Source organism: Pleurodeles waltl, chromosome 4_1, assembly GCF_031143425.1.
Source record: "Pleurodeles waltl isolate 20211129_DDA chromosome 4_1, aPleWal1.hap1.20221129, whole genome shotgun sequence".
Lineage (NCBI taxonomy): Eukaryota > Metazoa > Chordata > Amphibia > Caudata > Salamandridae > Pleurodeles > Pleurodeles waltl.
The window spans coordinates 985,709,051-985,732,496 of NC_090442.1; the positions used below are offsets into that span (position 1 = coordinate 985,709,051).

Genomic DNA, 23,446 nt, shown 5'->3' on the forward strand with positions numbered 1-23,446 from the left:
TTGGAAATTAATAGGGAAGGGAGGTATACAAGCATGACAGAAAGCTATATAAGCAAGGTGGGATGGGTTGGGGTCAACAAAGTGGTTGTTATTATATTTTAGTAGAGAGATTATCAAATTTGTACCAGTGCTATACACAGTTGAGTATACAAAAAGTGATGTATGGATTACTTGTACTACTCTCAACAACCCCTAATTATTCAAGGCCACATCCCAGTCATTTATTAATTTGCCTACCATGTCACCTCAGTTTGGACCCAGCCATACGCAAATCAGTTTTGCTCATCTCCAGTAGGAACAGTACAGCCTGAACTGCCAGACCAGATTCTCCCTGAACTGGACCCACCCACACATAAATCAGTCTTGACCCTGCTCAGGGGGAGCAGTCCAGCCCAACCTCCCAAGCCAGTTCCTCCCTGAATCGGAACACATGCAACCTGGGACTGGTTTCACCCTAGTTAGTGCTCATCAGTCAGGTAGGCAAGGTTCCAGTGACTAAGGTTGACACACTAAAGTATACAAAAAAGTGACAGATGGAACGCTTCAATAAATCTCAGCCCCTGGTAATCACTCGGGCCCCATTCTTTGTATTTTTTTTTTGGGGGGGGGGGGGGGGGGGGAGGTGGAGGTTTGTATTTGTATACTTTAGAGTTGTACATAACTTATTTGTAAAATGTCACGTAATCAAGATGGCATTATCACCAATATATAAAGATGGATGGTTCAGGCACTGAAAAAGACTGTACAATATCCATAATATTACTAGTGGTTGGTTGCATGTGCGCCTTCACACTGCTGCGTACTCAATCTTTTCGTTAGCAGAAGGTGTTTTATAAACACCTTTTTTTTTTACTTGCTGCGGAGATTAGAGAAAATGGTACGCTAAACTGTTGGCAGTAATTTCAAAAAGATAAGAGCACTCAGACCTGTCACACTGACCAAGATAGTTGCACTCCATATCCCTTGCTGCAGTTTGCAAGCAACGCCTTTGCTTTGCAAAAATACGGATCACAATGTGATTGTGGCATTATTCCACAGACTCACACTTTTGGTCATTACTGAAAGTGCATCTGTTGTCAATCAGCTCAGCGGAGTGGATGTGCCCATAAACCTTCACTAATTCCCCAACTCGGTGTTCCGCCAGGTAGGATGAAAGGGAATCACAAGAACACATTTTGGAAGTAGGTGTGCCTTTATACCAGGGGACAGTGCTTCAACCTATAGGCCTGCCAGACCTGCATGCAGATCACCCATCCATGTGGCCAGAAACAGCTATAGTCATGCAGCCAGTGCTTAATTTGTGCTTGTTGTTTCCGGTGCTGAGCACCGGCACTTATTTGTGAGGCCCGGGGCTTATTCTTATGCTTATGCTTCAAGCGTTTGCTGCGAGCAAAAGACACACATGTGAAAGACGGAGGAAGGAAAAACTAAAAAGTGTTATAATGGGAGAAAGTAGAAAGTTGCAGGATGAGCTGAAGGGGCAGGGGTGGCCGTAAATGGATTGAAGAGGCTCGAGATGGCTTCAGGATTATGCTGCCTCAGTATTCAGTGCTGGCAGATTTAATTACAGCAGCCTCGGTGTTTAAGAGAAGCGCTTAGAGCACCGGCACCTCCTAATTTACAAATTAAGCACTGCATGCAGCACCCTTATCTTCGTGTTTGCCTGACTTATGATAGTGTGTGTCTTTTTTTCAGAACTTTATCAACTTAATTGAGAATATATATATTATGTGAAGCTGTTTGGAATCCTGCAAAGCAAATAGAAAATGAACTTAGTTGTATTTGGGGTTGCCTTTGCAACATATTTGTGGTAAGATTAGTCAGAAATCAGTGACAACATGGGTTCAAAAAGGTAATATTTTGGTTTCTATTTAGTGTGGAGATGGGCAAAAGCTTTGACATGTTGGTGGTGCCACATCCAAGTACTTCAGTATTTTGTAGCAATAGGTGATACATGTACATTACAAAAATAGCAACATTAGCCCTTAGAGTTATTTTTCCCCCCCTGGGATTCCTAAGGTGACAAGCATTGACAGACTAATAGATTCTAGGACGAAAGGTGTGGTCAGACAAGCGAAAACGGAGGCTAAAAGCTAACAGACAAAATACAGCAAGAAGCCAGAGTAATTATGCAAAAGCTTCCGGCCGTGATTGGTCACCTGCCTGAAACACGGGTTCTTTGTAGTGCAGAAAATGATAGTAGCATTGAGGAGATTTTGACCTACCAGCACTCGGATAACCTTCCAAAATCCCTCAAAATTAACTCTTTTCAATTTAACCTTTCTCGTGAAAAATATGTAGCATGACAAACCCTTAGTTAAGAAGCATGGTGTATGATTATGAGAGGTTCATGGAAGCACAAATCTCCTCCGGTTTTTAAGGACTCACCTGCTCCCCCTTCCTTTTCCTCCTCCTCGACGCTGTTCTTGATGCTCTCATACTCCTCATCAATGGTCTGGTTTCCGCGAATTTGCGACAAGACTCGTCTTGCTTTCTGAGTCTGGCCTTTTTGAATGAGCCAACGTGGACTTTCTGGAAGAAACAGGAAACCAAAGAACTGGATAATGGCTGGAATTGCTGAGAGGCCCAACATGTACCTGCAAACAATGACAAATGGTTAGTGCCGTGAACGCTATAATACAAAGTAAAATGTAGCAGCATAAACATTTAAAGTCCAGCTCTGAAAGGCGACTATTTGTCACGTGCTTTGAATGTGACACAGACAGAAGGCGATATTGTAGTACGAACGAACGTAAGTGACCCAGATTCAAAGGCCATAAAAAATTATCAAGAATTATGTTCCATAACTTTTTTTTTGAGGAAGGCCACAATTTTAAATAAGGCAAACTGAAGAAATCGTAGTCTAGCTTCAGAGATTCATTAACTGTTTTTATCAGCCTCTATTTACTTAAGGACTGGCTTAAAAAAAAACTTTCAAACTCATCTACACCAAATGTATGTCTGTTATAGAAACGAAACCTAAAAGTAAATGAATGCCGGCTGCAGAGCAACTAGGGTTCTCAAATTGCAATATTGTGTTTTTGTCGGCTTGTGGTCAGGGTACGCGGTCATGAATGTGGGAGAGCACCTTGTAAGCCAGATCTACAGTCCTCCAACTCAGCTATGAGGCAAACGGAGCATCAGGTTCCGGATGGCAGTGCCCACGCTGGCTCCAACATCCTAACGGTGTAAGGGCATCAGAGTAAGAGCATCATCTGCCCTCCTGGGAGCGGACGGACTCCGGTCCTTTTCTCTGTCCATCACCACTAGTTAAAGCTTGATGCACTCAAACACTAAAACAAAACAATGACCCTCACATCCTGGGAAAAAACTCCCAGGGAATGGGGACATTATTTTATTATTATTTTCCAGAAAGAAAAAAAAAAGGCTTGGGGCACGGTCATCAGAAATGTTGCATGCAGCACCAAAGCGCTTGTGCCTTCACGTGACCTGCGGTGGCTTCTGTGAAGACCGAGATCTCCACAGGTCTGGCAGTGATCTCTAGATGTGGCGGGGGAAGTCCAGACAGGGTGATAGAGGTAATGACCACCTCTGTGATGGATGGCAGCTCGTCCACCATACCTTAAGTCAGGTCCTATGTCTTGAAAGCAGCCTTTGTTGGCTTCATTTAGTACCTGGGCTAATACACCTGAAAACGATCCCTCGCAGAAGGGATCCAGGATGCGATAAATGGGGCTTGAGATAGATATATATATATATGTATATATATATATATATATATATATATATATATATATATATATATATTAGTCTGGAAATTTAAAGTTTAACATATGGCCTGTTTGTCTGAGTGACATTCATACGTTTCACCATGGTAATCCAAAACGACATGAATGAATGGTGGGAATCGAAACAAATCACAACACAATAGAGGACTGGGTTTAGTACCAGTCTGCTCACAAATGACCAAGCAACAAATATAGCTCTGAAAATTAAAGACTCATGCCGACATTGGATGTGATATGAAAGCACAAATTGAATCTCAGCAAGGCAAACTAAGCCTTTCATTTTTCTGACCTGACATAGCAAAACCTATTATTTACTGCAACGGATATCATTTTTTCACATACACATGGCGAAGGTGGAACGTGTATCTTCATGTGAACAGTATTTATTATACATCTACTGTTATAGCCTTTGAGAAAGTCCAGACAATAAAAAAAACATGTGGGTTGTATATTACAGTGACTTTGGGGGTGTTTTCCAAACCGCAGCCCAGTGCTGTAAGTAGCAACAGCATATGTAGGCCATATTTGAGGAAAGAGACATGGAGGTGTTTTATATATGATAACTCCGAATCATAAATAAATGCAAATAAATAAAAATATTGTGAAGATATAGGTTCTGAGACTTTTCCAGGCAAGGCTGAGGTACAAAATCAGGTTGATCCACAACCTTGGTCTATATGCCAAAAAGGATTGTAGGAATGCCTGTTCTTTGTGAATATTTTACATTTCCAGCCTATCCAGGGAAGTGTTCCTAGTAGTGCATTCCAAACCAGACACCTTTATTTTAGAGGCAAGGTTGTCAGGTTTACTGCAATCTTTGAAGAGGACTTTGAAGGAAGATGGACTAATGGATTTCATACAAGGTTCAGCAGAAATGCCCATAGTTTTTTAGGATGCCATTAGTAGAGCCGCTGTAGGAAGAATGTCTTTCAATTGTGTAAGGGTGAACTCTGACAGACCAGTGAGTATTGCACGCCCACTACAATATATGATAAGGCTTGGACTATGCACCACAACTTTGTAAATAGAAGTGGCTTGCTTTTGTGCCGTTATGTAAGATGGAACTAAGCTGTTTAAGCTTTCTTACGGATTTAGTCTTTACAAAAATGATAAATGATAAATGATAAAATATAGGGATTTATGCACCGTAGGAGAAGAAGCCAGCTAAACTCAGAGGGCTATTCTCAAAGGTAACCATTACAAGTGAGTAAATCTACACATTTGGGGGCCTTATTTACAAATTCCAAGTGTATATTTACTCCAAAAGTTTAACTTACATGTCCTCAGCAAACTGATATTCCAGGGGGCTTCACACTTTGTAGTATTGTACAATTTCAAGTAGGTTTACAATTATTTGGCTATTCAGAAAATAGAAGTGTATGTTATACTTTTGGAGTAAATCTGCACTCAGAATTTGTGAATAACCTAAAAGTAGTAAGCTTACTCACTCACAAGTGTAAATTATTCAAAAGTGTAGGTTACTTTTTTTTTTTTTTTTTTTTTTTTTTTTTTTAAATCAGGCCTATATTGTTCAACCATCCTTCGATTTAGGAGGACAAATCGAGCCTTCTTGGGATGGGTTTTATGCACACTGCACATATTCAACAGCAGCTCCTCAGCTATGGCGGAGGAGCGTCGCTCCCCTCCCCCAGCAGCAGTAGCTGCAAAACTTGAAAAATAAAACTATAGTAAACCATGTTTATTATCGTTTTATTTTTCTAGGGGGTGGGGCCATAGGGGATGAAGGGCAGGGAGGAGGAGTGGTGGCACTACTGTCAGTGTGCATGTGGGTTTGGCCGGCTGTCTCAGGACAGCTAAACCAACATGCACCCTCAGCAGTCTCCAACCCAAGCTGTGTTGCCGGGTTGGAGACAGCAGGCACAGGCTCCTAGTTTGCCTGGGAGTGCAAATCGAGCGAGCTCAGGCCAATCCTGATGCTGCTCTAATGCTGCCAGCAGCATGAGAGCAATGTTAGGATTGGCCGCAGGGCAGTCTGGGAACCTGTGCCTGTGGTGGAGCCTAAAGAGCAGCAATGCAGTGAAACTGTGATGCAGCTGGCATGTTTTTTGTGGGTTTTTTTTTGTTTGTTTTGTGCTCCCCGCCCCTTTTCCCTGACACCAGCCCTGAATGCACAAATTGAGGTTTAAGGGATATCCAGGCAGGCCCAGAGTTTAAGAACAGTAGTAGCCAAGTTCACTTTAAAGTATGGTTTGTTGCCATCTGTGTGTTGGTGGATAGCAAAGCCTTGTTGGCTGAGAAGTTCTTCCAGTGATTCAATTTCACTTTGCTGTACATGAAAAAATAAAGATGAAAGCAGTGGCACAGGGACACATTTCAGAGTGTTGTAGCTGCCATCAATGTTACATCACTGAGGTCATAGGTATTGTGAAAAATCCAAGTGTCACACAAAGAATAATTGTGGCAAATGAGCCATGCCTATTCATTAGAAGAGTGGCAAAGGTGTGGATGTAGGTTGTTTAGCACACTGTCACAAATATATTACTAATATATTACTAAAGCATGGTGTGGTTGTGCATCATCATTAACAGACAACAGAGTCTTCTCATTAAAATGGTCAATAACTTTCCACAGGCATAACATTTTCTGATAAAACTACATAGGGTACAAAGGATTGGTAATATGTGGGAATTCAGCAAATATTTATCATTTGTTAAGCACCAAGTCTCGTGCCTTTATTGTATTAACATTTTTGTTTCAATCACAAGTCTAAATCACAAAAAATTAGCTTCATTTTCTCATTTCTAACTGGTAACATGTTGAAATATTTGAGCAGTTCGTTTAGAGGTATTTACACTTTGCTGTGTGTTATGAAAAAATAGGCATCCTACGTCCTTTCCCTTCATAAGCCATGTATGCCATCAAGATTGTCACATAGTTCACTTTACCAAATACTCTCAATTTGCATTCAGACAACAAAAAGTAAACACCAATCTCCATGTTAAAAGAATAAGCAGCATCTTTTCAGAAGAAACCGTCTGACATTTGACTCTGAATGCACAGCAAATATGACAGGACGAACACAAAAAATCTAAAGGCATCTTTAATGGTCGTTTACTTTCCGATCTCCAGCATAGTTATTTAGGGGGAGCTACAGCAGACCCCCACACCCACACTTCCTGCACCTATGCTATTGAGTTATGCAACTTTCCATTACTCTGCACTACCCAGAAGTACTTCAGGTGAAAGATTGACGTTTCAGGACTTATGAAGTAGAAATTTGATTTTCAGATTTTCAACCAAAGTAGGGCATGATTTATCGATCCTCCAAGAAAATGCTACAAGGAGCTGAGACACCCCCTCAGCGCTCCTGGACACTAACTGCAGATATTCACTCCTCTGCCCCCCCCCCCCCCCCCAAAAAATAAAAATAAAAATAAATGTTAAGCAACAAAAGTACCATGAGATAAATGGTCGATAGAAACAACTCTAGGACAAAGCATTCTACTAATCCACGAACACCGGCAAAAAAAGTTGTAAATCACTTTTAAACAAAATATAGGAGTGGACACTGGGTAACTGCATTTACCAACAGAAAATGTACTTATTGAAGGGTCAAACGTAAGCCCAGATAATACGAAAAACGTCTTTACACAAAGCTTTTGTGAACATTCAGGAAAGCAAGTTTCTCAAGATAGTAGAAAAAGTACAGCACGTGCCACTGAAGAACATTTTCAGAATCCCTAAAAACTTCCAACATTCAAGCTGAATTACGAGAAATGCAGAGCCCCTGGTAAGGTTCAACACAACGGAGACTAGAGAACTAATGCAAGATGGAGAAAACCATCAAGTGCGCAGTGTTTATGGGCACAGAAACTCCGCCATGTGCTCTTTTTGCAGTTGGCACATTATGGTAAGTAAAATGTCCTCACTGTTTAACATGCAATCAAGGGGCAAGCATGCGCCGCTCCTAACCTGCAGGGGGTCATTCTAAAGAGGGCAGCGATTGAATGGGCACATCAAATTAAGAGTTTTAGCACCCAGTGACACCAAGGGTTGACCACTTGACACAATTCGCCGCCTTTAATGTGATGTTTCCTTTTTCAAAGGGTAATGGTTAATCCTGAAACTGCGGTGCACCAATTATGCACCATGCACCCCTTTGAACAACTTCTGCTCATTCAGTGGCCAGCTATCCATTTCACCGTGTGTCCATTTCATTGTCTAAGTGCACATTGTACATGTATCCATGCTTTCTACTTCCTGGATCTCTGTTATTTGTAAGTTTGCAGGCAGTGTGTATGGGTGGCTAGATCTCTTGTGGTCTGTGTGAAGGCTCATATACCTTTATATCTGTGCCCATGAAGCTATAAGTTTTTGTACTTTGTGCTTGAGAGCGTGTATGTCTGTTGGTGGGTGTTCATGTGTGTCTAGAAATGTACTGCTCCATGTAGGTTTGTTATGTGTTTGTACATCCACTTCACTTTCCGTTCACCCACCCATGCATGTGTGGCCGAATGTCTTTTGCCTGTGTGTATGTATATTTGTATGTGTATTGTGTGGTACATCTTTGTCTGTGTATGTAATGTGTTTGTATATGTCCCTTTATGTGTTGTCACAGTACATTGGTACAGGTACCTTTTCTTTTTACTTGAAATTCCTAAAGAGTACAGTGCCCTATTCCAAATCTGCTCTTTATCTTATGTGCCACTAAACCTTCGTGCTTGTGACATGAGTACATGAATAATGTTTGTTTATTGTGCAGTTAATGACAACTGTGCAATACCATTTCATCATAAGGGAGGGGGAGGATACCTGCCTTACAATACAAAAACTAAACTTTAATAGTCACATTAACAAACCAAGATTGGAAAACAATAAGGCACAGTAAAATTTAAATACAACATTTCTAAAAATTTTATTATGAACAGCACATATTTGCTAGCACTCTAATACACAAAGAAATTGCTTCTTTATGTGTTCCAACACTAAACGCTAAAAAATAGCAAAAGTAAATATTGGGGTGAATTTGTAAATAAAGGATTCAAGCATCAGTTCAATGAATATCATATAATTAGCACAGACTACCCATGAACCAAATTTCAATAGAATGTCATACACTGTTTTCCAAACACAGGGCGTTGACTGTAATGTTTTTTTTTTTTCAGTAACTTGTTAAAAAAAAAAAAAAAAAAAAACTCAGCAAGTTGCCATCTGCCTTCATGAAAGCTTTATTAAAACCAAATTTTAGTATCAGCTGATGCAGTTTGAAAGTGTGAGAAATTGGGTTATTGTTTGAGGGGTTGGAAGACCCTCTCAGGCAACAGCCACAATCCTTGTCAGGGTGAACTGCAAAAAGCCACTTAATTAACGTGTGCTTAACCCTGTGGAAGGGTGGCACAAAGCAGTATGGCTCAACAAAAAGGCACTGTGTAAAGTATTAATGCAGCACACAAACAGCCATAAAACGAAAGCACAACATAAGAAAATTCCCAAACCAATTTAGAAAAATAGAGTACATTTTAATAAATAAAATGACACAAAAATGTAATCCAATCCGTAAAACCGGTGATATGGAATTCTGAGCTTTTAGGTCGATATAGAGCCTAAAAGCACAAAACAACATTCACCATCATCTGGATGTGTTAGACCAGTGGAAAGTGGGGTTATCCGGCGTGGAGCATGGGCCAGATAGAGGGAATAAAGTCCTGCTGGAAAAGTTACCTTCTCAAAGTCCGGTTCAAAGAGACCAGAAATTTAGGATGTCTCCTTTTGTTGTAGAGGAGTGCACTCTGATGCCAGCTAAGGGTCCAGGACCGGGGGAGGTACCTATTTGGGATCAGGTACTCACTATAGCAGCAGCAAGCAGGGCTCAGGCAGGCGCAGTTGCGGGTCCCAGCAGGTCCAGTTGCAGCAGGTCAGGTGGGCAGGTGCAGAGAGGCCTCTGGAGCTGTTGAGTCCCTGTAGCTCATAACAGGAGGTCAGCCAACTGCCCCTTGGAGCCACTCAGGTAGCCTGGGATGAAGGGTGCAGGTCAAGTCTTCCTTTGCAGAGCAGGGAAGGCCTCTGTGAAACAAGACACTTCGAGCAGCAGGGCAATCCTCTGAGGAACAAGGCAAACTTCTGTAATATCCGCAGGTCCAGGAGCGTACTCAAGAGTGGCTCAGGAGGTCAAATATTTATACTTGGTACCATCCTTCGAAGAGGGGAATTTTCTTGGCTATCTCCACACCTGGTTCTGGAAAGTTCTTCCCTTACCCTGCCAAGGCTCAAAGATGTCTAGGGACACAAAAGACTAGTGTTAGGTTTCTTTGTGTGAGTTGGAGGCAAACCCTTTGAAATATAAGGGTGTCAGGGAACAGCCCCACCCCCAACCTTCCTGCCCACACCTTGTCCCCTACTGCTCACAGTATGGGCTTAAAACACGTTTGCCAGGTCGAATTGGCAGTTTAAAACTACAATGGCAGGCCTGAGACATACTTCAAAGTGTTACTTTAGTGGGTCGCAAAATGAGTGCTACAGGTCCACTAGAAGCATTTAACGTACAGGCCCTGGGTGCATGTTGTGCCACTTTACTAGGGACATACAAGTAAATTATGTGTGCCAATCAGGTTTAGGCCTACTTCACCATGTTTTGGGGAGAGAGCACAAGCACTTTAGCACTGGTTAGCAGCAGTAAATTGCAAACAAAAGCAAATTCAGAAAGGAAGGAAGAAGACAAAAAGTTTGGGGTGACCCTGCAGAGACGTCAATGTCCAACAGAAAGCTTAAAGATGCAATGCAGGGCTTTAAAGAATGACAAGCAATCAAACTGTGAAGGCCTCTAGCATAAACCTGAACCCCCCTAAGGAGGTGAAAAGGTGGCTTACCACTAATCACTTTGTGGGTCGCTTTGGAAGAAGGACTTGGAAGAATACCTGGTAGCTTCACTGTGCCATACCCTATAGATATGGTCGTTTTGATTAAAGTAATTTTGTGATTGGATTTATACCCCTTTTTTCTAACTTATGACACAATCTGCTTCTGTCCACCAAGTCAAAAGCCATAGGAAAGTCTAAAAACAGTGTATAGCCTTGTCCTTTTTTATGAACAAGTTTTGGGTCTAATGCCTGTAATGACAATATACTGTCAGTTATGCAGTAGCCTACCATGAAATCAGTTTGCTCTAATTGGAGCATTTGATTCTCCATCCAGTTCTCAAGCTTGTTTTTATGGAGTCTGCAAAACAACTTGGAATCAGAGTGCAGCCAGGCTGTTAGCCTGTAATAGTAAGAGTCATGGCTATCTCTCCTTTCTTGTGCCCTTTGCAAAACAACAGCCACACCATGAGTCCCCAAACATCTTGATATCTTTTTTAAAGGAATGAACAAAAAAAGGCCAAACCATTTAAAAAAAGGTGAGGTCATACCATTATGTATGGCCGTATTAGAAGACATAACTGTATCCAAATGAGAACACACAAATACAGTAGTCTTGAACACGTAGTGATAAGATGGACTTTGAGTCAGGCTCTGAATATTTGCCAATGAGCTCCAGCATAGATTTTATTTGCAATGGGTTAAGCAGGTGTTTACAGAGAAACTGTTTGGTTTAGTCTTGCTCCTCGTGTAGATAAAAATATGAATGAGGACTCAAAACTTTCAGGAATCCTTGAGTCAAAAAATACAATCCATTTAAAGATAGAGGTAACAAGTTAATACATGGCTTCTGAGAGTGTAGCTGGGCGTTTAGCTCATTGTAATGCAGTGTTATTTAGAGAGGTGCATCTTCAGCTCTTAAACGGGAAAAGGATTGAGGAGATCCTAATGGGTCTGCGGATTTGTTTCCACATCATGGAGGCTGTAGTGTTGTGTAAGTTAGCAACAGAACCCTTTTGGCTCATGGTGGATTCCACAGAACTGTGATGTAAGTTTTAGAGCGTTGTGAAGTGAGAATGCAGGTTTAGAAAGACGTGTAACACCAGGCTCCATGTGTGGCATAGTTATTGGCGGGAACCCATGCTGGTGAGGACACTGCAACTGGTTGCCAGATATGGAATAAGAAACCCAAAGATCGACAGTGCTGTCCCAGAGAGTTTGCGATCATTCAAGCAAACTGCTTGTGCAAGCCATGTGCGCCTCAGTCGAAGTGCAGAATTAACGCTTGGCGCATGTGGAGTCAAAGCACTACTCTATCCAGTGTGAAGTATTTGAAGATAACAAAAAGTTCCCTTAGAAGTCTAAAAAATCGTTGGTCAAGAGCCTGCTGTGAAGGCTGTAAAAAGAGGTACTGCGCTACTACGCAATCTAAAGCTATACATCATATGGAGTGTTAACGCTAAAGGTTAACACAACCAGGTTTTGAAAGAGCAGCAAATAGAGACAGAATATTGCAAGATAAAACTGCAATCAGAAGCACTGCGAGGCAGTGATCAACCAGGTGTCAGGCTGTACAAAGACACACCTAAAAGCAAAGTGTTTCAGATACAGGAAAAGATCATCTGCTTACCAGAACCGGTTAAACAGAGTCATCATGCTACATCATTGGGTGAGGTTGCCCGAGACACAGTGCCCAGGATTGTGCTTATGAAGCTGTCTATACCTAAAGTGGCACACCACCAAAGCTGCCAGGTTGCAACTCAGAACAACTCCAGATGTCTCCAGAAAAGTGAAGTGTTCCAATTGAGACCAAAAGAGAGGTCACAGTTCCTCAGACTATCCAGGATGACCCAGAGGCCAGCACAGCACAGGGCCTTGGAGATGGCACGAATGAAGGAGGTCCTAGCAGACCGCAGACAGTATTGGAGAGAACTTGATTGTCCACATCAACCAATCCCGTAAACAGTTATAATGCTGCTGCCTTCCTGGAACCACCACCACCCTTTGATACAGCCAAAATGCAGAATATTGGCAACAGATGGACTGCTTGGATAGAGATATTTGATGATTTTTTTTGATGTGCTAAAAGAAATGGAGAACAAGAAGATTATCAAATACCTTAAGAATCTTGTTGGTGAAGGTGTAAAGGATGTCATAAAGAAAATGCAGGGAGCTGACAAAATCACCTACAGTCAAACCAAAGAAGCTTGGAATCTTAAATTCAATCCAATGCCAAATGTAGAATACAAAATGTAAATTTTCAGTCAAGAATGACAAAGTTGCTGAAACCATAGACAAATTTATTGAGAGACTGGATATTCTCATTAGACACTCTCAGTTCAATGAGATTAATGATGAGGAAGCCATACGTCAACAAGTTATTGACGGATGCCTGTCAGATTCATTCAGACTATGAATGCTGAGAGAAACTCTTAGCCTGAAGCAAGTTCTCATGGCTTCCAGAGCTGAACAGCATGCTGATCTATCACCAGCCGACATGGAGGCGCCTAGAGCGAGTCACTCATGAACATGAAAAATAAGCAGAAGCACAAAGCTGAAGACACAAAGTGATGTCTCTACGGAAAAAGAAGTTGTGTTTAAGGTGTGGATTTTCATTTCCACACTAAGGTAAATGTCCCGCCATTTGACAGATTTGCAAAGGCAGTGGGAAGGAGAACCATTTTGTAATGGTTTGCAAGGTGGAGAAAAAAGTGTCTCACGGTGTGAAGAAAAAATGGCCATCACAAATTTCCAGAAGCAATGTTCAATGCACGCCTACAAGGCCAAGCGACAAAACTAGTTGAGACAAATCAACAACAAATGAAGTTGATCATCAGCTAAATCATTACCAAAAACTTCAGTATCAATATCAAGTGAAAGTGAAGTAGGTGATTGTACAATGTCGATGTTTACCTCAGAGAAATGTGCGCATGTTGTACTAGCCGCATGTGAAAAGGAACACAAGTCAAAGAAAAGACAACATGAAGAAAGACCAAAATCATTCAATCATTGTCTGAAGATTACACTGAAAGTAAACATTTATTCAATACCTTTCATTATCGACAGTTGTGCATCAATAAACATTATGCCTGGGGAGAAATAAAATGAACTATCTCCATTGCCACGATTGAGGTCACTGAAAACTAAAGTATATACATGGGCTGCATCTACGCCATTAAAAAGTCAAGGTTAATTTATAGCCACGACGAAACACAAGAAAACAAAAGTATGAGCACCCATTCATGCACTTCAAGGTACAGCGTCAACAGCCTGTTTCCTTTGTTTACTATAGCTGCTGATAGGGGACTAACATCAGTGTACTATAACACAAATGCACCACATAATGTCAGTTTGTTTCATTGTTTCATGTATTAGGAAAACTTAAGACTATGAAAGTACAGTTACACATAAATGAAGACTTCCATCCTGTTGCTCAGACACTAATAAATTGCATTTCATTTAAAGGAAAATGAACTAGAATCATTACGCAAACATGTTATCATTGAGTGTTCCACTGGTCCAAAGCCAAGGGTTTCTCCCATAGTGGTAGCACCCAAAAGGGACAGTGAAGGAGCTGTACGCATCTATGTTGACAAGCATCAAGCAAAAAAGACCATTGAAAGAGAACTGCATGCAGGTCCACGCATTGCTGACACGATTACCCACTTGATTGGTGTGAAGATCTTCTCTCCCCTTGATTTGATTAAAGGGCATCGTCAGTTGGAAGTCGAGAATTGCAGGTACATTACAACCTTTTCTCCATGTTGGTCTGTTCTGATAAAAATAACCAAGTTTCGGTGTGTCATCAACTGCAGAGCTATTTCAAGATGTCATTCAAAGTATCATACAGCCCATCATTAATGCTTTCAATTATAGGGATATATTGGTTTTCAGAGCTATACAGAAGGAGCACGATGAAGCTCTTACACAAGTGTGTTGTTTACCTCCAGATGCAGGTTTAACTTTGAATGGTGAGAAGTGTGAGCTCCATAAGACAAAGCTAAAATTATTTGGCCATATCTTCTGATGGAGCAGAACACCTGATCCAGCTAAAGTGTGTGTGTTATCAACTGCCAGTCCCCCACAAGATTTTTCCATGTTAAGTTCATTTCTTGGCATGGCCAGCTATGCTAATGTTCTAGATACATACAAGACTTTGCCACCGTAAGTGCTCTGTTGAGAGAACTAAAGAAAAAATGTTTAATTTAATTGGTTACATGAATGCGAGCAAAGCTTCAAGAAAATCAAACAAGCTATTGAGAATGCTATTGAAATGACAGACTTTGATCCAAAGCTTTACTGAGGTAGCTGTTCACACTAGCCCATTCAGGTTAAGAACAGTCGTTGCACAGCACAGCAGACACCCAGATGCTCAATGACATACTTGGGCATTAGCAAGCAGAAGTTTGCCCTAAACTGAACATGCTTATTCTCAACCTAAAATTTAGCAGTATTGTGGGCTTGTGAACATTTTCACATGCTCTTATACAGAAAGCATTTCCCGCTTGTGACATATCAAGCATTAGTGACCATCTTTGCAAATCCAAAGGCCAAGATGCCTCCTTGCAATGAACATTGGGGTCTATGATTACAAGAGTACAATTACACAACCATGCACCATCCAGGGAAAGATCCAAATCCTGCTGACTACTTCTCAAGAGTACCACAACAGTGCTCTGGTACCCATTCTTAAACGTCTGAAGCCTACATAAATTTCATAGTGAAATCAAGCACAACAGCTGCTAATTCACTGGAACAAATTGTCACTGTCACAAATCAAGATAGTGACATGTTAAAACTAAAAGACATTATTACACATCAGTCTTGGAACCAGCACACTCGACCTCTTACCAGTTAAAAATGTCAAAGGTGAACTGTCCATCACCCAAGAAGGCATTATCGCGAGATGTTCAGAAATTGTTATTCCGGAGATTCTGCAACAACAGATAATTGAAGTGGTCCATGAAGGATATTTTGGAATTGTTGTCACAAAATGAGCTCTCCGAGACTGAGTCTGGTTTCCTCATCTCAATGACAGTTGAAAGAGAGTTGAAGGCCTGTCATCTATGCAAATGCCTTTCACCCAAAAACTACTTAACAGCCCTTAAACATGTCACAGTTGCCAAAGCATGTATGGGAAAGAATTGCTGTGACTTCTTTGGGCTTTTTGATAATGGACATCACCTGATGGTGACCATTGATGATCACTTCCATTTTCCATTGTTAGAAGAGCTCTCATCTACCACTCAAGAGAAAGTAATCGAGAGATTAGATGGCATGTTCTTTCAGACATGGGATGTTACTTTGATCTTAGTCTCTGACTTCTGAACTGTTGAAAGGTGGGCCGTTGTCAGATTTTTTTCCTCAGTCATCTTATTATGAGGTCTCAGAAGAGCACACCTCTTTGGCCACAAGCCAGTTGAATATTTCATGAGTACCCTGAAGAAAGCTGTTCAGGATGCTGTATTGGAAAAGCTTGACCTTAAGACTGTCTTTAATTGTACTCTTCAAGCTTACTGTTCGACCCCCTCACTCACCACAGGTGAAAGCCCTGCAATCTTGATGTTCGGGAGAGCCATGACAACCAAGTTACCTCAATGGACCAACAGGAGATCAAATAATTAAGAAGAAACCGGTCTAAAGGGCTTGGATAGTAAAAGAAAAATGAAGGCCTATGGAGACAAGCCCCACCATGCAAAAGACATTACTTTCACTAGAGGAGATCAAATGCTTGTTTGTCAGTCTCAAAAACAAAAATCTGATGCTCCCTTCAATGCTGAACCATTTAATAATGTGTCCAGCAAAGGATACATGGTGACTGCCCAAAGTCCTGGGAAGTCCATTATGTGAGATTCCTCTAATTTCTGACATCTGGCTCATCGCTTGTCAGACACGGATGTCATTGTAGAGACGGGGTCTGAATAGACACACGAAAACCCCCCAATTGCTGCTGTTCCTGCATCTCCAATGCAGATTACGGACACTTCTCCTGCCTGTCCCCAGTTTCTGAAGACACGATCAGAAAATATGATTACAGTACCACAAAGTCTCATTGAAGAGCTATAATTGTGTATGTAGTTGTAAAAAATGTGTAATTTTTTATTTAACAGAGCAGGAAATGTAGTGTTGTGTGAGTTGGCAATGACAGAACCCTTTCTATTCCTGATTGACTCTGTATAACTGTGACGTAAGAGTTAAAGCGTAGTAAAGTCAATGCAAGTTTAGAATTCTGAGTTTGCAGTTACACGCAGATAAATAAAGATGTGTAAGACCAAGCTCCATGTGTAGTGTAGTTTTTGGCAGGTACCCAGGCTGGGGTGGACACTACAGATGCATACATAGAAGTTGCCTGGTGCTTTTTCTTTCCTTTTTTGTACTTTGATGACAGTCTGGTGGTACCTTGGATGCAAGTGAGCAGAGAGCTAATGAAGATAGTGAGCTTCTCAGCCAGGTAGACAGATGTGCTGATGGCTTTGTGGATAATGCCTCTCAACGTCTTCAGAGTACATAGACGTGAAGTTAAGAATAGTAGATCTACACTTGCCTGCGTATACTTACAGTCACAATATTATTGGCAGTCTATAGCTACTATGTTTTTGCACAAGATAGTCCGAAATACAACCATCGGATGTGCATGAGGTTGAGTCTATATTTTGTGAGGATGTTTTTTTGTTGTCTAGGTCTTGGTGTGATCATTGTTATCTGTAGTGAGAAATAGTTGGCTAGATTATTTTTGAGGTTGCAGAGGAGCAGAGATTATAGCCTAAGCCTCTTCCTCACCCAAAGATGCCCCAAAAGGTGACACCCTTATCTGGGCCTGCTCAAACAGGTGTTACCTCTTCACTGTAGCTGCTCTTAGGTGGAGGTGCCTGGGCAGCGGGGCAGCGGGACACCGTGAGGAGTTGACTGGAGTAGGGGATGAGGCAAGAGGTTCAGGTTGAGAAACTGCTATGACACTTCTTGTACAGAATGATGCTGAGGAAAGAGGGTCGCTTGTCTTATTTCGTTCCCATATGGTTTGAGAAACTGGTCACTTTGAAGACACAAAATGGTTTTCAATTACAGATCAAAACTAAACAAATGTATAGTCTAGCACTGTGGCACAACTAAAACACAAACTTGCCACACATGAATTTATGTGTGTGTAAAAAGAAAATTAAATAAGTGCCATGCACACCAATGCTATGCAATGAATTCAGCTATAAGGCATGTGTCATTTTGTTGAGTAAAACATCAGACAAATTAATTGGTGGAGCAGCAGCTACATTTAAACGAAAGTATCCAGTAATTATCTTTAAGGATGAGTGACAGAAGGATCATGTGTTTTTTTTAGAAATTATGTGCCTCCTATTTTCTTGAATGTAACAAAATAAAAGGGAAATTAGGGGTGACAACGATCAAAACACTCAAATAGTTTCTTCACCAATGTTAGCCCAAAAATATTTCTCATCAAAACAAAAAATATCATAATAAAACCGCAATACAGGGGTACTAAAAAAATATTATTATATACAAATATTTAAATTAGGACTAGTGACTAAGTGAAAAGAAGGTGATTGGTGCCTTAAGTGCTTCACACATTGAACTACAAAACGATAGTGTGAAAAATGGAGAACAGCGTATACATATGACCACCAAACAATAACAATGTTGTCTCCCATTGACTTGCTCGTTACAATTGTCAGGGGCGTTTTGACACACCCACAATAATTGGCTCATTATTAACACAACAAGGTGTGCCGGGGGGGGGGGGGGATGGGGCTCAGAGTGAAATCTTTTTTTCAGCTAAGATAAAGGGCCTCACTCAAAAAGTACCTTGAAAGGACCTTGCTCTAAAAACACTTATTTATTTCGTTCACTGCAAGCTGTTCTGTTCACCTCTCCCCACATTACCAAAGACATGGAGGTTGAGTATTTTTCAAACTATGTTTTAATTCAAATTTCAGCTTTAAGACAAAAGAGCATTTAATCCAGAGAAGCATAGATAAAGTTATGGCCTCACATGCTAATTGGTTGTCATCATTCCTAAACCAGCTAACAATTGCAAATGGAACAACGTTAATCTAATGGAGTCTAGTCAAGGCACGTTTTTGGCATCAATGAATTTGGTAAGTCAAGGCAGTTTTAGATTTACACCCCAGTTAAAAATGTTGTGATTTCCGCTCAACTTATAATATATCCTCAACATGGGTACACTGGCCAGCAACACTTGTGTAGCTCAGCTGCCAGGGTCACCACCATTTGATATTTCACTACAAGTGTGAGAGGAGGAAGAAATTAACCAGTGGTTTAAAATTATTACCCTCAGTTGAGTGGGTGGGAGGGCCATTGCATTATCGCTTCTTTGCTCTTACTGACTCTATGAATTCATTATTTACATTGGCATGTGTTTCCATGTGGTCATTACTTACTCAAAGCCCACATTTTAAAGAAAGAATGACCAGTGGAACTAAGGACAAAGGGCTACAGACACTGTTTGCTTCGGTTACATTATTTGAAGGCTGCCTTTAAGAACTAAGCAATACTCAAACCCTGAATGAGATGGTGGAATTCAAAGATTTAGAAGATTACACTTATGTCTCGGGTACTTCTATGTAAATAACAGTTTTACTTCCCTCAGCTAATTATCTATGATTTATTGATAAAAATCAAGCAGCCTGCAATTAGTGTACTCTGACATTGTGGTATTCTAACCACTCGGCCATCCATTAAATACATGGTCAATCTTTATGACTTGATCTTGGATTCAAACTTAGATGTTCTTTTTAGGTTCCGGTTGCCAACCGAGCATGCTCTGCCACTGCAAGGGGTATTGTTTACTATAAATGGCTTGGAGCCCACCCATTTCTTACCATTCATTGGCTTTATTGTTACTCTCATTTGGTGTGTCTTACTTGGCCAGCACTTGCGGAGGTCACTTTCTGTTCTTTCATTCGGAGCACGGGCCAAGTATTGATTGATTTCGGTTGAGTAGTGTCCTTCCACTGCTTGTGCTGTGATTTAGTTACTATTTCTATTGTCCGTGTTGCTTTATCCCCCGCCCCTGTTTATGTTACTTTATCTCCCCCAATCTCTCCTTATTTGTGTTACTTAATTTCCTCCCACCCCTTGAAGTTAATATTGCTTAAATTCCTCTGAGCCACTATTGTTCGTGTTGCTTTGCTCGCTACTACCCCTGTTGTTTGTGTTGCTTTATTCCCCCACCACCCGCCATAAATAAAAAAACATTATGACAAGTCCAGCGATGGCCGCATTGTAGTGCTTTTTCCCATAATTTAGCAATGTTGCACAGCAGCCCCACTGCTGTGCAACATGGCTAAAAGCATTGAAAAAGCCAAAAGATTTAGTAGACAAGAGCTACTAGCTTTGCTAATCCTTGTTTTGAAAGAAAACATACACCGGATTAGAAAAGTTCCCTGATCCTTTTATTTGAAAAGCAATGAAATAGCTGGATGGGTTAATGTGATGGTGTATCACCCATTCTGAGAATGCAAATGCATTGCAAACACATGGCAGCAGATATCTGTGTAATAGACAAGACCAAGTCTTGACTTTGCTGGCTCAGCGTCTCAACTTCTGCAGTTGATAAAATTAGCACTATTGACTTGGTATCAATACTGATTTTCACTTGGCTGTCGCAACAGCAAGCTGTGCACTTCAATAAATGTTCTATAAATGGGGCCGGCTTGTCGTGAGGACAGAGCATGAGTAATGAGACCTGTCAGAGGCAGGAGAATTGCCTTGTTTGTGACATTATAAGACAGCAGAAGCTGGGAAGGTAGGAAGGCTGTGTTCTATCTGGTGAAGAATCTACGAGCACATCAGTCAAATGAAAAGAAGATTGAACAGTTTCTCGTATTTTTTGAGGTTTTATATAGTGCACACTTGCCCCAAGGGCATTAGAGTGATTTTCATGAGTACCAGATTACATTACATATTTTCTGGGGGAGATTAAGGGCCTCATTATGAGGCTGGCGCTCCAAGGACCGCCAGCCTCGAGGTGATGGTCGTACCGCTGCAACTGTGGCGGTCTAACCACCACATTACAACCCTGGCGGTTGGACCACCAAGGGACCACTGTCGCCACTGGGATGATGGTCCCCATTGGTCAGACGGCAGTCTGAATTGTACTCAGCCAGGGCGGCGTGTGGGGTGGAGGTTATCACTGCTTGGGGAGGCTGCTGCTGGGACACAATGAGCAGGTAATCTATGAAGGACAGGTAGTTCCAAAGGGGATTATAAGGAGGAGTGATTGTTAAACTGGGAACTGAAGCACTGGTAGAGGAAATATGAACGTCATTTACGTAGATATCGGAAAGGGTGAATTACCAATAGGGACAAGAATGCAATGGCAGTTGAGGAAGGGCGAACATTTTAATAATCGGCAAAATCTTGTGAAATTCACAGATTTCACAGTATGCAAAATTTGCAATTTCTATTCCAGCGTCACAATTGTTATATTTTATTAAATGTTTGCTTGCTCAGATCACGTCAGCAAGTACATTGGCAGTGTCTTGGTGGAGTGTAATATGTTATTTAAAAAAAAAAAAAAAAGGGCTTTTTCCTGTTTGAATCTCTAATCTATGAATAACTGGTGTGCACAAAAGTGAGTGCACCTTTGAAAGGGGGCGAAGGGTGAGGCACTCATATTGAGGCTAAATGGAGGACAGATACCATTATTTAGGGGTTCAAATGTGACTGATAAATGCTCCCTTGGAGTTCAAATGCTTAGGTCTGTGACAGCTGTTAATAGTTTTAAGCTTACTGTAATATTTTCGTATCTACTTTCTGTAATATAACCATAGTCAATAGCTATATTAGCTTATTTCTCGTATCTTCATCCAGGTCAAAGGTCGTGTTATGTCATTTCCTCCTATGTCATCAAGAGGTTAACGTGCCACTCCCGCTCCCTCTGTCCCTGAAATGATGCCTGTGTTTTTATTATTTGTCTCTGGATGTTTTCACCCTGCTCATAAAATCAGAAATCGTGGAGATATCAGAGAAAGGTTTTTTTCCTTGTGCATGGTCCTTTAGGACAACTCGTGCAAGAAGGGCAATGTTCACCTGGTTATGATTGTTAGATTTGTTGATAGTACCATCTCATATATAATTTTCTATGTCATCACGCGAAGAGCCTGCCTGTGGGAAATAAAACTTGCGTCGTCAGATTATTTCAGCAGAGTTACATATCTACACTGTACTTTAAAACATACAGTGGTGTTAACTTTTCCAAATTAACATTTACAGCATTTGGTTTCAGGTTGAAAAAACTCCAATTACTCCGAATAATGGAAATAAGATTCTTATCTTTCCATTGACACACCTCATGCTTTGCAAACAATTACTATTTGTCAATTCTTCCATATGGCAAAACCCTGTCATTCGGTGTTGTTTCCTGAACGTGATCAAAACAGTTATATTGCCGCAGGAAAATGCCACATTAAATGTATTAAGAACGGACAAACTTGCCAATCAACCCCTTTCAAGATGATACTACCAAACAACAAAGATCATAAAATGGGCCGTGCAGTAAGTTAAAATAAATCTTTTGGATAGGCCTTCCTGTTTTTCCATTCCCAGCGTAAAGAAATAACAGGATTTATTATTTCTGTCTGTGGCATATAGAATGGTGTTCCCAGCATATTTTCTGCCATTCACACCAGTGCTTAATTTGTAAATTAAAATGTGCTGGTGCCCAAAGCCCTCCTCTTAAACACGCGGCTGCTGCCATTAAATGTGCGAGCACGGAATACGGAGGGCGTAATCCTGAAGCCATTTCGGGCCTCTTCAATCCATTTAAAGACACTTCTTGCCTCTTCAGATCACTCTTGCAGCTTTCTGCTTTCTCCCATTGTGACGCTTTTTCGGTTTTCTCTTCCTACTTCTTTCCCATATGTGTCTTTTGCTTGCAGCAAATGCTTTGAGGCAGAAGAATAAGCCCCGGCCGTCAAAAATAAGTGGCGGTGCTCAGCACCGGAAACAATAAGCACAAATTAAGCACTGATTCACATTCATCCGTCCAAGCTCGGGGTGTCCATCAGAAGTTAAAGAGCGCCACCATGCCAGATTTTCTTTATAGCTATATAAAAATACTTACATACGACAAACCTAATTGGTACTCTTTTATATAGTGAGTGATTAACCTCACAGTCAGGAATGGAATTGATCTTCCTGGCCTTATGCTTCATTCCAATACCAAGTTGAGATGGAAAAAGTGATGGGTGGAATGCTTGAATTAGTTTCAACCACTATTGATTGTAAGGAGCCGCATCACAGTCCATCATTGCTTTGCCTGCTAAACCACATTGGATCACTGACATAACATTGATTACAATAATATCAAGACACACAAATATAGTGTCAGACTTATTGATGACACAAATGTCATTCCCTTATATTTATAATGGTAAGTACAAAAAGTTTGAAAAAAAATATTGTTTCACACTAATCTCATTAAAAATAAAACAAACATTTTGTTTTTAATACATAGTTTAAAATAACACATATTAAATATTTTAAAGCTTCACATGAATAGGTAATGTACATTAAATACATTTAAGTAACATTTAATATAAATATCTATTTATATAAAAATACATGTGTATGTTTATATATACATATGTAATATACCACTATTAAAAACATTTTACATATCACATTTTTGTATTGTTTTCCAATTTACTACTATAAAGTATATATAATTATATATAAGTATATAAAGCATAAAAAAGTAACAAAATCAAGTTCAAAACATTAAATAACTTACCAAAATTAAAATAAAAAAACACATATAGTAACATTATTAAAAAATATATATATTTATGTATATGTATATATATACACACACACATAAACACATACATATATACAAATCAAATACAA

General features: G+C 40.5%; 1 protein-coding gene across 1 annotated transcript in view; it reads right to left on the reverse strand.

Annotated features, from left to right (window-relative positions):
- Positions 1 to 23,446, reverse strand: part of SLC2A13 (solute carrier family 2 member 13) — a 1,310,727-nt gene that overhangs the window by 1,007,873 nt on the left and 279,408 nt on the right. Inside the window, exon 3 of the mRNA XM_069229759.1 lies at positions 2,389 to 2,597. Coding sequence (XP_069085860.1) covers positions 2,389 to 2,597 — 209 coding nt within the window. The remainder of the gene's footprint in view (positions 1 to 2,388; positions 2,598 to 23,446) is intronic.